Source organism: Marmota flaviventris, chromosome 3 (genome assembly GCF_047511675.1).
Source record: "Marmota flaviventris isolate mMarFla1 chromosome 3, mMarFla1.hap1, whole genome shotgun sequence".
In the NCBI taxonomy this organism is placed as follows: Eukaryota; Metazoa; Chordata; class Mammalia; order Rodentia; family Sciuridae; genus Marmota; species Marmota flaviventris.
The window spans coordinates 11,722,989-11,736,989 of record NC_092500.1 but is presented as its reverse complement, the minus strand read 5'-3'; the positions used below and the strand labels follow the sequence as shown (position 1 = coordinate 11,736,989).

At 36.4% G+C, this 14,001-nt stretch overlaps 1 protein-coding gene across 21 annotated transcripts in view; it reads right to left on the bottom strand.

Moving 5' to 3' along the window:
* Rbfox2 (RNA binding fox-1 homolog 2) overlaps positions 1 to 14,001 on the bottom strand; it is a 267,272-nt gene that overhangs the window by 180,574 nt on the left and 72,697 nt on the right. The window contains exon 1 of one of the 21 annotated variants that reach the window (XM_071609534.1): positions 13,196 to 13,222. The exons of the other annotated variants lie outside the window; for them this stretch is intronic. Coding sequence (XP_071465635.1) covers positions 13,196 to 13,207 — 12 coding nt within the window. The 5' untranslated portion in view covers positions 13,208 to 13,222. Of the gene's footprint in view, positions 1 to 13,195; positions 13,223 to 14,001 lie in introns of those variants that run through there. 21 annotated transcript variants of the gene reach the window in all.

Below are 14,001 nucleotides of genomic sequence, written 5' to 3'. Positions count from 1 at the left end.
GTCTTTTCAACAAATGGTGCTGGGACAACTGGATATTCACATGTGAAAAAATCAAGTTGGAATCCTACCCCATAAAATGTACAGAATTAACTCAAAGTATATCATACCCAGAACTATAAAACTCTTAAACCATAAGCCTTGGTTGGGTTAGGCAACAATCTCTTCAATATGATACCAAAAGCACAAGTGACAAAGGAAAAGGGACAAATTAGGTGTCATTAAAATTTAAAACTTCTGTGCATCAAAGGACACCATTAAGTGAAAAGACAACTCACAGAATGGGAGAAAATATTTCCAAATTATATGTTTGATAAGGGATGTATATCCAGAATATATAAAGAACTCTTGCAACTCAACAATAAAAAGTAAAATAATTCAATTTAAAAATGAGAAAAGAGGGCTGGGAAAGTAGCTCACTGGAGAGTAACTTGCCTAGCATGTGCCAGGCCCTGGGTTCAATCCCTAGTACCATTCAGAGAGAGACAGACAGAGACAGAGAGTTAGAGAGAGACAAAGAGACTGAGAGAGAGAGAGAGAGAGAGAGAGAGAGAGAGAGAGAGAGAAAGAGAGAGAGAGAGGACCTAAATAGGTAGTTCTCCAAAATATATAAGCAAATGCCCAGTAAGCACTGTAAACAAAAAGATGCTAAACACCATCAGGCATTATGCAAATCAAAACCATATTGAGATCACTCACACACACAGATACACGCACACAATTACAATCAAAAAGTCCAACAATAACAAGCCCTGGTGAGGATATAGAAAAATCAAAATTCCCATATATTCCTGGCTGGAAATGTAAAATGGTACAGCTGCTTTGGAAACAGTTGGGTAGTCCCTCAAAAATGTCAAACAGAGTTACTATGAGACCCAGCAATTCCACACTAATGTATATAACCAAGAAAAACAAAAGCATATGTCCATACAAACCTTGTGCATGGATGTCCATAGCAGCATTGTTTTATAATAATCAAAAAGCAGAAACAATCCAAATGTCTACCAATTAATGAATGGATAAGCAAAATATAGTACATCCATAACTGAATACTATTCATCAATTAAAAAGGAATGAAATACTAACACAACATGGATGAACCCTGAAAACATCATCCTAAGTGAAAAAGGCCAGACATAAAAAGACCACAAATTAAATAATGATATTTATAGGAAATGTACAACTAGGCAAATTCATAGAGACAGAAAACAGATTAGTGGTTCCAGAGATCAGGGGGTAGAAATGAGCATGGCTGCTAACAATAGGTAGTGGGGTTTTTGGGGAGGATGATAGAAATATTCTGTAATTGAATAGTGGTGATATATATGCAACTTGGATTACACTAAAAACTTCAAAATACTTCTAAGAGGTGAGATTAGAGATCTCTGAATTAATTCTCATTAAATCTGCTGTTTAAAAATAACAATAATAGGTAGGCCATTTTGGTTGCTTTCACACTGGGGAAGCAAGGGGAGTGGGATTACTGGGGATTTAACCCAGGGGTGCTTTACCACTGAGCTTTATCACTCAGCCCTTTTTATTTTTTATTTTGAGACAAAGTCTCTGCTCAGTTACCCAGGCTAGCCTCAAACTTAAAATCCTCTTGCCTCACCCTCCCAAGTTTCTGGGATTACAAGTGTGCACCACCACACCCAGATTCACACTGGAGGTACATACAGCTTAGAATATAATAAAAGAACAAGGCCCCCAAAATCAACAAGTAAATTTACTTCAATACCGTTCCCCACCAATACTAATGACAGAGATGATGATGACCAGCATATATTGAACAACTAAGCAGTGTGGTTCCAGAAGGAAGGGAAGGGGAAGAGAAAGTAGTGAAGAGTTGGAGATAACATAGAGGTACAAAAGAATGTGTTTCCTACCATTAGGAAGTCAGAGAAGGTAAGCAAGTGACTCAATAACACAGATATTAAACAGGAAAAACAAACTGCCACCCTGTTCTGCTGGCCCCCAGAGCCCTATCCTTTCTATTTTGCCAAGTTTCTTCTTAATAACCATTCTATATTATTCCTTTACAGTAATTATTTCAAGATTCTTTTAGAAAGGGATTTTATAATTAAGAAAGTAATTGAAAACTCCAAAAACTTATTATTCATTACTTCCAGAGAACATCTAACATAGAAACAATATTCTACAATATCCTAGGGTTCAATGCAGAAAACTATAAAAAAAAAAAAAAATCACTTTCCTACAGGCCAATATTGTCAAAAACTTTAATGGAAAGATGGATGTAACAGATTGCACAAAGATGTGTCACAGGAAATGGATTTACTCTTCCCCCTGTCTTGTTAAGGCACTGTGTTCTGTATTTCTGTCTCTCAGGTAAGACTACTGGTAACTCTCTGGGCCTCAGAAACTCCCTGTACCTCTCACTGGCCTGTAACTTTAAGAAAATGGCTCATTTTCCTTTTAAATTTTACCACATAAATACCTGTCTCTCACAAATACATTAATTTTCAAATAGTTCAGAATTTTACAGACATGGGTCTTATTGTATATATTCTCTAGTAATTTGGGGTTTTTTCCTCTTTTTGCTCAACACTCATCTTCATGAGACTCATCTTCATGAATAAATACCATTATACCCCACTAATTTTGACTACTGTTTAGTATTTTCTTATAAAATATGTCAATTTATTCCTGTACTATTTTCCTATTAATGAATAATTAAATTCTTCCCACTTATATTGGCCATGCTGCCTGTGTTCATTCTTTTAGATTTGAGATACATTTCCACTCATGAGATCTTCAAAAACCAAAATGAAAATATCTCAAACTGGCAAGAAAGTACATAAATGGTACCTTCATATCTAATAGGAATGCAAGTATTTGGGGATCACCAGTTTGAAATGCAGTTTGGCAAAAATATTGAGTGCAATATACTTTCTCACAATTTCACATTTATCTACTCTAGAGAATCATTTGCACATGTTCAAAGAAGCATGTGCAAAGATTTTCATTTCAATACAGTGAAAAATAGAAAGAACTTCAATTTCCATTAATAAGGAAACAGTTATCAATTATTAAATAGTTTCAATATCCCATGTATATGTTTTAAAAAGAAAAATACCTTTGATCTCATATTAATGACAGCAAAAAAGTGTGTTATTTTTCAAAATCACAATACAAAAATCATTATTTTTACATGCATATAAAAAAGTAAAGAAATGCATAAGAAATATCTAGAAGGATATACAACAAACCTCTAACACTGGTTACATCTAGCAAAAACAATAGGATCTAAAAATAAGAGAGAGATAAGTAAAATGAAGTGGAGAAAGAACCAAGGGGGAGAGGAGAAGGAAGGGAAAAGGGAAAAACTGGGGAATGAAGTTGACCAAATTAAGCCATATGCACGTATAAATATATCACAATGCATTCCAATTTTATATATAACTGTAATGCACCAATTAAAAATAAATGGGGGCTGGGGTTGTAGCTCAGTGGTGGAATGCTTGCTAGCACATGTAAGGGACTGGGTTACATAAAAATAAAATAAAGGTATTGTGTCCATCTACAACTAAAAATATTTTTAAATAAATAAATAAATGGAAGACCAACAGAGGAGGAGATCAAGGGGAGAAAGGAGGGAAGGGAAGGGAAAAAGGATGTGCTGGGGACTGAGATGAAGAAAACTGTTACATGCACCTATGAATACATCAAAATGAACCCACTAATTTAAATGATTATAATGCATTAAAAATAAAATTTTTAAAAGTACAGGATTTGTGGAAGGTCTGAATTGTTTAAATTTTACAAAATATAAAATGCATGATGTATAACTTTGCATATTACTAATATTAGCAAATTGCCAATATTTCCAAGTGCCAATATTTCCAATTTACCAAGTGCCTTATAACTTTCAAAACCAAATTTATATAATCTCATTTAGTCTTCACAATGCTTCACAATGCTTGAAACAAGTTTTATCAATCTCATTTTACAGACAACAAATTTCCAAGAGTTTAAATGATTTGCTCAAAGCCAAATCCTTAGTGGCTGAGCTGCCTTCAGACTTAGGTCTTAATTCTATACCCAATACCTCTACCACTTGTAACAACCAGTAAAAAAAATAATAACAACATTTCTCAGGCCCAGGCTCAGCTGTTTATGATGGTCCAAAAGATCTACAGGTCTAGAAAAACTAACAACTAACACTGAAAACAAAGATGGAATTATAAAGAAAGCTAAGAGATGGGATAGAGTATCATATGTGTTAAACTCCAAAGAGGGAAGAGCTTAGTAGCTATGTACCTATAAGCAAGCAATATTGGCTTTACTAAGACTGAAAGGCTTAGAAACTAATTCTGCCTGAACACAGAAGCCGCTCAAAAAAATTTTTTTAATAAATAAAATAAAATAAAGAAATTGGCTCAACACAGTGGCACATACCTGTAATTCCAGCTACTCAGGCAACTGAGGAAGGAGGATCACAACTAGCAAAGGCTGGGGATGTAGCTCAGTGATAGCAAGCACAAGGTCCTGGGTTTGATGGAAGGAGAGAAAGAGGGAGGGAGGGAGGGAAAGAGGAAGGGAGGGAGGATGAATCAATCGACCATTGCTATCCTTAGTAGCTACTCAGCAACGAAACCTGTTTAGAAGCTTCTGTTTAATGGATATGCAAAAGCAAAACCCAAGGATCCCTAAGTAACTGTCAAATATAGCAACTGCAGTGGATTATACATGTGCAAGTGGATGCCAAGAGAAGTGACACAAGAAAACCACCTGACTTTAATGTTCTTCACTGACTCCTCTGAAGCTCCATATATAAGCATGGAGGTTTGAAAACTTCATTTAAGCAGAAGAACACTTGATTCGATCAGAAAGAGTGGGCTGTGTTGTTTTGCTTTATCCCAAGCAAAGTGCCAGCACCCTTGCCATTAAGGAGCTTATTCTTAATAATTACAAGATAAGCCTATTTTCTAAATGTTTTCTGAAAAATACCTCATTATTTCTGAATGATTAACTAATATATTTGCAAGAAATACTGGTAAAATTACCCAGAATACTGCACATAGGAGGAAGAAAAAGGTACCATTTTTCTTAAGCACTTTTAAAATACAATTAAGAGGGGTGCTAAGAGGACTTAACCCCAAAGATCAAAACACAACACAATTATAGTTGATATGATATGCTAGCCATAAATCCCAAGCAGAGATCAATAAAATACTAACTGAAATGAAGCACCACGAAAAATTCCACCTTACCAATCTTTACCTGCTTAACAGATCACATGCTGAGCATCAGAGATTTATTACACTAGTATTTCTTACTAGCCAGTATCACTGATGAAGGTTAAACAAGAGCAGAGTATAGAAAGCTGGAAATGCACAACAAAGTTAAACTAAGCAATTAAAAAACACAAATCCAAAAAGCTATCTGTTGCTTTTCATTTGTGTAGATAAAATCAACCTGGTTTCACGAAATGGAAGGGGAAGTAGAATACTAAAAATAGAAAAAATTAAATTCATGCCATTCTACAATTTTAGGAGAGGAACATCAAAGGAAGCAAGGAAAGGTAAGAAATGATGCTGTCCTCTATAAACTCAACTGAGCAAAGGAGAAGCTCAGATTTTTCAGTGACTTACTGCCTGGTTAAATTAATTTATATTATCTTGTACACTTTACTGTCATGTAGATCTAAAAAGAAAAAAATTCTTAAAAAAATAATAATAATTCCTTCCCCACTCCCTTGTCTATTAGCTGCAAATGACTTTGAGAAATTGTGAAGTCTATGGGTCTAAATCCTACAACATAGCACATTTCCAACAGGCCAATCCTTAATTTTTTCTTAGCTTACTCTAAAATTAGTTACTTATATGTGTCAAATGGTCAACTGGCCCCATTAAAAATGTTCAAATACTGGATAAAATTTAGTGATATTAAAACCAGGCACGGTGGCTCATGCCTGTTGTCCCTGCTATTTGAGGGCTGATGCAAGAGGATAGCGGCAGAAGACAGCCTGAGCCCTTTTGCTGGTTCAAGACCAACAAAGCCGTGTTAAAAAATTTTTGTCAAAAACTATGTAGATCAATTACAGTACTGGAGGACAAATTGTGATTACCACTAAGGTGACCACAGAAACTCTGCCTTTTGTGACACATATATACTCATACAGTTTGCAGTCCACTCTGCTGGCATCAGTCCCTGCTTAGCTAACACCTGTTTGGGGGATGGGGTGGGTTTTTTTTTAAACCTTTATTCCTGCTAATTTTTTTATTTGTTATTTTTAGATATACATGACAGTAAAATGCATTTTGACATATTATACATACATGGAATATAACTTATTCTAATTAGGGCCACATTCTCATGGTTGTAGACGTGGAGTTTCACAGGTGGTATATTCATATATGAACATAGGAAAGCTATGTCCAATTCATTCTACTGTCTTTCCTATTCCCATCCTCCCTCCATTCCTTTCTTTCCCCTTTGTCTAATCCATGAACTTCTGTTCTTCCCTCCCTCCTTGGGGGTGGTTTTTTCGTACTAGGGATCTAATCCAGAATTGCTTTAACAACGAATACATCCCCAGTCCTTTTTGTTTTATTTTGAGACAGAATCTCACTAAATTGTTAAGGGCCTTGCTAATTTGCTGAGCCTGGCCTCAAACTTGTGATCCTCCTGTCTCAGCCTCCTGAACTGATGAGATAATAGACATACATCACCTATCTGCCTCAATGCTCTCTATTTTTAAACTTCCTGTACAAATCCATTCTGTTCTTTCTTTTGTTCTCTTAATTAAAATTCAATCATGATAACAAAAGTCATAAATACATAAATAAGAAATAAAATTCTCCCTTAATTTACCCTTTCCATTTAAGGTTTAAGATTGTACTGTATCCCTAATCCAAAATGGTCTAAATTTAACTTTTTTAATATTTTTTTTTACTTATACATGACAGTGGTAAATTCAACTTTTTTTAAGCACAACAAAACACCACAAGTGGAAAATTCCAACAACCAACCTCTGTTTCATGTACAAAATTATTAAAAATATTATGCTAAATTACCTCTAGGCTATGTGTATAAGGCATACATGAGACATAAATGAATTTCACATTTATACTTGAGTCCTATTCCCAAAATATCTTGTTATGTATATGCAAATAGACCAACATATAAAAAGAAATATCAAGTCCAAAACACATTTGGTAGAGTACATTTTGGATAAGGGATACTCCAGCTAACATAAATGTTCTTCAGCAGTTTCGTTTTTTTCTTTTCTTTTTTTTTTTTTATGAAATTTACCATTTTCACCTACACATTTCTGTGGCATCAGGGACACCTCACATCATCATCACCCATCTGCAGAACTTTGTCTTCCCAACTAAAAACTCTCTGGTCAATAAACTCTAACTCCCTCCTTGTGGGGAGCCACTCTGAATGACTCCACCTTCCATACTAAACCGAGAGGCTTTGACCATCACTACATGGTGTAGTGAACTGGGAGCCATCCCGGTTCAGGAAGTGGAGGGCATGTCTAACCCTAATCCTTGGGTTGAATTACACTCATCTGTCTCTTGTAACCCTGCCCCTTCTGGCCTTTTTTGGTTGGAACTTTCTAAGAATAAGGGTCCTCCCCAATAAAAGCCCACTTCTGAACATGCTCACTCCTCTCGCCAGCCTCTTGCTCTCCCATTTGGGGAGCCTGAGGCCGAGAGCGGAGAAGCTGTCCTGAAGCTTGTTTAAAGGTAAAGTGTGTGTTTGTGTTTTACTTGGTGTCCCTGGAAATTTACAGGAGCGACCGACCTTAAGTTCAGCTGCCCGTGCGGGTCGCGGGCAGTACCTCCTCATTCCACTCCCAGGCAAACACTGTTCTACTCTGTGTCGCCATGAGCCTGACTACTCTAGATACTTTACATGAGTGGAATCATAGTATCTGTCCTTTTGTGATTGGCTTATTTCACATACCATAATATCTTCATGATTTATCCCCCCTGTGGCATGTGTCAGATTTTCTTTTTTAGCCTTAATCATGTGTGTGTATATACATATACACACATATATATACATACATATATATATATATCACATTTTGCTTATTATTCACTATATATATGCAATGATACTTGGGTTGTTTCTATCTTTTGACTACTGTGAGTAAATCTGCTGAGTATACAGTGTACAGATACCAGCTGAGTCCTACTCTCAGTTCTTGGGGTATATACCCAGAAGTGGAATTGCTGGGTCATCCATGACTCTAAATTTTTGAAGAACTACCATACCATTTTCCACAGCAATTACACAATTTTACATTCCCACCAGCAATGCACAGGATTCCAATTTCTCCACATCTTTGCCCAACACTTGTATTTTGTTTAAGAATAGCTATCCTGGGCTGAGGTTGTGGCTCAGTGGTAGAGCGCTTGCCTCACACGTGTGAGGCACTGGGTTCAATTCTCAGCCCGCATATAAATAATGAACAAAATAAAGGTCCATCAATAACTTAGGAAAAAAAAAAAAGAATGGCTATCCTAACGGACATATGTTATCTCATTGCCGCTTTAATTTGTTTTCTCTTATAATTAATGACACTAAGCATCTTTTCATTATTTATTGGTCATTTGGGTGTCTTTTTTGTACAAATGTCTTTTGCCCATTTTTAAATTAAGCCGTTTGGTTTTTTCTGTTGTTGAACTGTATATGTCATATTATATTGTTGGATTTACAGACCACAGATATTAATCCCTGATTAAAGCTGTCATTTGCAAAGATTTCTTCCACTGTGGGTTGCCTTTTCAATCTGTTGATAAATTTCCAATTTATCTATTTTTTTCTTTTGTTGCCGTGGGTTTTTTTTTTTAATTTTTAATTGTAAAGGATACAATACCTTTATTTTTACTTATTTATTTTTATGTGGTTCTGATGATCAAAACCAGTGCCTCACACATGCCAGGCAAGTGTTCTACTACCAAGCTACAATCCAGCCCTGTTGCCTGTGTTTTTGATGTCATACCCAAGAATCCACTCATAAACACAAGGTCATGAAGACTTAACCACACATTTTCTTCTACGAGTTTTATGGTGTCAGCTCTTATATTCTCTCGTTGATCTGTTTTTTTAATTCATTTTTGTATACGGTGTTAGATAAGGATCCAACTTCAAGTTTTTAAGTATGAAGTTTCTTAGATCTCCACCAATTTTATCACTTTTTTCCTGGTTTCTGAGGATCTGGAATTAAATATTCATTTCATGCATCTGCTGGTTATCAGCTGACTTTCAGCTCCAAATTACTCGTTTTACCTGCTCTGTTAAAATGGACCTGGACCCTTTAAATATTTCTCTTTTGCCAGTATGCATGTCAAACTTCGACAGTAGAGGGCACAGTAGTGACATTTGGGGGAAAAGGTTTTGCTTCCAGGTTTCAGAGTGCTCACTCAGCAGCACCTTTAGGATACACTGTTTCCTCCCCCTGGAGGTCCTGCAGTGCACAGTAGCCAACAGCTAGCAGCTTCCCCAGCAGCCCTCTGGTTGTGTAATGTGCTGGGTGCCTCTGGAGAGAAAACTCTCCTTGTAACTGCTTTCCCCAGTGACCTAGACAGAAAATTTCTAGTGACTTCTAAAAAGCAGATATCCAGCAAGTTCTGCTGTTATGAGGCCACAGGGACTTTGTTCTCTACCATTCAGCCATGCCTTCTCCAAAAGGGATCTTTAGCTCCTGGGTCAGGGTGGGGATGCTGAGGGAGCAGCTCTTCTTTGGATGTTTATCTCAGGCTAGTTGCAATTATATTTTTAAATTAATTATATTTTGGGCTGGGGATGTGGCTCAAGCAGTAGCGCGCTCGCCTGGCATGCATGCGGCCCGGGTTCGATCCTCAGCACCACATACAAACAAAGATGTTGTGTCCACCGAAAACTAAAAAAAATAAATATTAAAATTCTCTATCTTTAAAAAAATTAATTATATTTTAATTATATATCAATCATATTAGTATATCATATCTGGGTTTTGGTGGAGTTTGGTGGGTTTTCTTTTTTAACCCAAGGTGCTTTACCACTGAGATACATCCCCAGCCCTTTTTATGTTTCATTTTGAGACAGGGTCTCACTAAGTTGCAGAGGGTCTTGCTAAGATGCTAAGGCTGTCCTTGAATTTATGATCCTCCTGCCTCAGCTTCCTAAATCCCTAGGATTACAAGCATGTGCCACTGTACCCAGTTTGTATCTGCAATTATATTGCTCGTGCTGTTCTCTAGGTTTCTCCTTACTTCCTGTAAACCTATCCCTCACTACTTCACTCTCCTAGGGTAAATAATCCCTTATATTAAATTCCCTGTCTCAATTACTACGTAGTCTCTCTCTCTTGATTCATGTGAGCTGAAATGAAATGCTAACAGCCACCTAATATACAGGACATACATTAGTGTTTTATGCATATTATTACTTTAAATTCTCACTAGAACCCTATGTTATATCATTCTACAGTAAAGAAACTGAGACTCAGAAGAATTATACTGTTTTCCCATGGCATTACAAATCCAGGTCTGCCTGGTCCTAAAGTCCCAGCTGGCTCTCTACTATGATATTTTTCTTCACAGAACCTAGCAACACATTTTTAAAGAAACCAAACATCTATGTACAGAAAAGACCAGAGCAGAACTGACTGCTATCCTTAGAAAGAGCAGCCTGCAAGCTTGGCCTAGGAACTAAGCAAAGTACTAAGAACCTACAATTTGGGGAGGGCGCTATCAGAACTGGTAATAGTGGCTTTATCAGCCAACACTTGTGGTCCTACTCAGAGTCCAGAATTTTGGTGTGTGCTAGGGGTAGGTTGTCTGTATCAACAGCCCTCCATCCCCAGCCATCTCAGCATAAAAATCTCTTAACAGGCTTCAAGGCAAACAATACCATCAAAACTCACTGCTGGAGGAATTAAGTATGTCCTGCGTGACTCTACTGGGAGAGGACTCTTGGAAGCTTAAGCTGGGCATCCCCTGAACTCCACCTTTGCCCACTTTGCATTAACTAAATTTGCTTAGTGTATCCTTTCACTATTACAAAGTATGGCCATAAATACGACTATGTGCTGAGTTCTGTATGCCCTAGTGAATCACTAGATGGGGATAGTCTCCAGAACCCCCAAAACAACTTATGACATGCCAAGTACTTTATTAAATACTTACAGCACACAGATGACTAGGGCCTTTGCCCTCAAGGAACTTTACAGTCTATTTCAATTCCCTTCTTTTTGCTTCTCTGATCTTCACTTCTTAGTCTGTTCACCACTTAAAATAGATTAGATACATTTCCCTGAGCTAAATTTCATTCCTGGAGCTAAAGTGATGCTAAATAAATATTTAATAAGTCCATCAGGCAAAATCTGAGATACAGAGCTCTAATAAACTCAAAGGCCACACATATTTTCTCTCTACCTTCCCCATCTTATTGTGTTCCTCATTAAAAATAAATTGGCAAACGCTTGTACATTGCTGGTAGAAAGGTAAAATGAAGCAGCTGCTATGGAAAACAGTTCAGCAGTTCCTCAAAACATTAAATAAAAAGCTTTACCACATGACCCAGCAATTTCACTCCTGGATACATTACCAGAAGAACAGAAAAGCAAGTCCTCAAAACCTGTACACAGGTTCACAGCAGCACTATTCACAGTGGCCAAAAGGTGAAAACAACCCAAATGTCTACCAACAGATAAAAGAAACAAATTGTGGTTTATTTTTCATACATGCAAAGAAGTATTTTTCAGCTATAAAGAGGTTTTCAAGGTTTGTCCACGATGCAGCATATATCAGTACACTGCACTAAGTGAAAGAAGTCAGACACAAAAGGACACCTGTAATGTGACTCAATTTATATGAAACTTCCTTAACAAGTTAATTCATAGAAACAAAGCAGACTGGTTGTTGTCAAGGGCTAGAGTGAAGGGGAAATAGAGGGTGATCAACAAATGGGTTTGGGGTTCTTTTGAGGATGATAAAGAATGTCCACACTACACAGAGGTGGTGGCTGTACAACACTGTGAATGCAGATGATACTAAATTGTTCACTTTTAAAAAGTTGATTCTGTTATGTGACTGTCATCTCAAAAATTTTTGAAAAAGCAATGAAGTATACAAATGGCACAAATGGAAAAATCTAACCTTACCAATATTATCTGAATGGTAATTGCAACTTGGGATAAAATTGTCAGTAACTACAACAGATACTGATTCAAAAGTGTTCTATATCTCAACATTTGTCCTGGAAAACTGAATATTTAGAATGATTCCAAGCAACTTTACAGATACAGGTGCAATAGAGTACATCAACTTTTTTTCCAAAAAACAAAAGGTAAAATGTTTCAAAATTACTTCTTTTTGTATGTAATGTTTAATAAGAATGCATACACAAATTAATAGATATTTTAAGTAGATACTTGCCTATGTCATCAACCTCCCTGAAGCTTACGTATTTAGATCAGCCCATTCTTTCAAAGGAAAAAATAGCATGGAGCCTCACATTCAGCATTCCCCATGTTCAGGAACATATAACACATATACATACTTTTTTAAGTCTAAAAGGGCTTAACCCAAAATATTTACAGTGATTCTATGTCTTGATGACTGATAAGTTTGTTTTTATGTTTGGAGGCTGGGTGGGTTCCTATCCGTATTTTCAACAATTTTTCAAAAATTAACTTGTATTATTTTTACTTATCAAAAAAAAAAGCAGGAATAATATCAGTACCTACCTCCAGGATGATATGGCGATTAAATGAGATAATATAAATCCTTAACATGGTACTTAGCATATTAAAAATACACAATGAATGTTAGACAATATGAGTATCAATATGTTATCGTATTATTTTGGTTAAATGTTTTATTATCTATGGCAAAAGCTGTCACCTTAATTTAGGCCTGGGTCACTTCATGCCTAAATTACTGTAACAATAGTCTCACTGTTCCAGCAGCTTCCCTCCAGCCCTTCACAGTTTTCTCACCAGGGACAGGGTTAACTACCCAAAACCCCACTCATTAGGACTCCAATGCTAATGGCCTTCCATTGTTTGGAAGAACATCATAAAGTATACCCATACCTAGATGGCACCACCTACTACACAGCTAGTCTATGTAGTTGGTACATAGGTAGTCTATCACTGATGGAAACACCATCATGCAGCACATGACTGTACCTTTAAAATTCAATTTAAACAAAAGACAGCTGATGCTCATACCTGCTTCTCCATTCAGTCTGTTTCAGTGTGTTACTCTGGTTGAATTACATGAAGAAGATCTGCCATTCCACTGATATACATTTGGAAAAGGAGGGAGTGTTAATAGTTTTCTTCAGGCACCTTTGGCTTTCTTCTTTAATACTAACCAAAACTAGAAAAGTGACAGTTTCTGAAAGCTTAGTTGTAATATGGCACCTGAAATCACATCAACAAATTTTTCCAAATTCTGTTATATTAAAGTCTACTCATCTGTCATGTCCTTTCCAGGATTTTCTGCCTAAGTATGACTCAGTAACATTACGAGTACATTGTTCATTTATAAAATATAGGTTCACGCAGGTGAAGTTGTGCATGACTTCAGCTAGGGCAGGAGGAACACTTGAACTCAGAAGATAGAGATGGGCATGGGCAATGTAGCAAGACCTTGCCTCAAAAAATAAAACAAAATGAAGTAAAGATTCAATAAAAAAATCTTCTAAATGGTGAAACATTTAATTATTTAATATCAAAAAGGTCACATTCAACAATATGACCATCAATCTCATCAGAAAAGTCTTTAAGTACTGGAATTGTCAAGTTCACAGTCCAGGATACCAGTCTTCCAAAATTCTAAGTTTTGTTTAAACACTCAAATTTTATCATTGGAAAGAAATATTGTCACTGTTTTCCCTGACATTACAGGCTCACTTCATTTATTTTAATAAAGAGTCTGCCAAATATTCAAGCCTGAATAATCTTAGTCTGTCAGTTATTCTTTCAAATATAACATGGCATTCATGAAAAAAGAGGCTAGTTCAGCTGGCAAC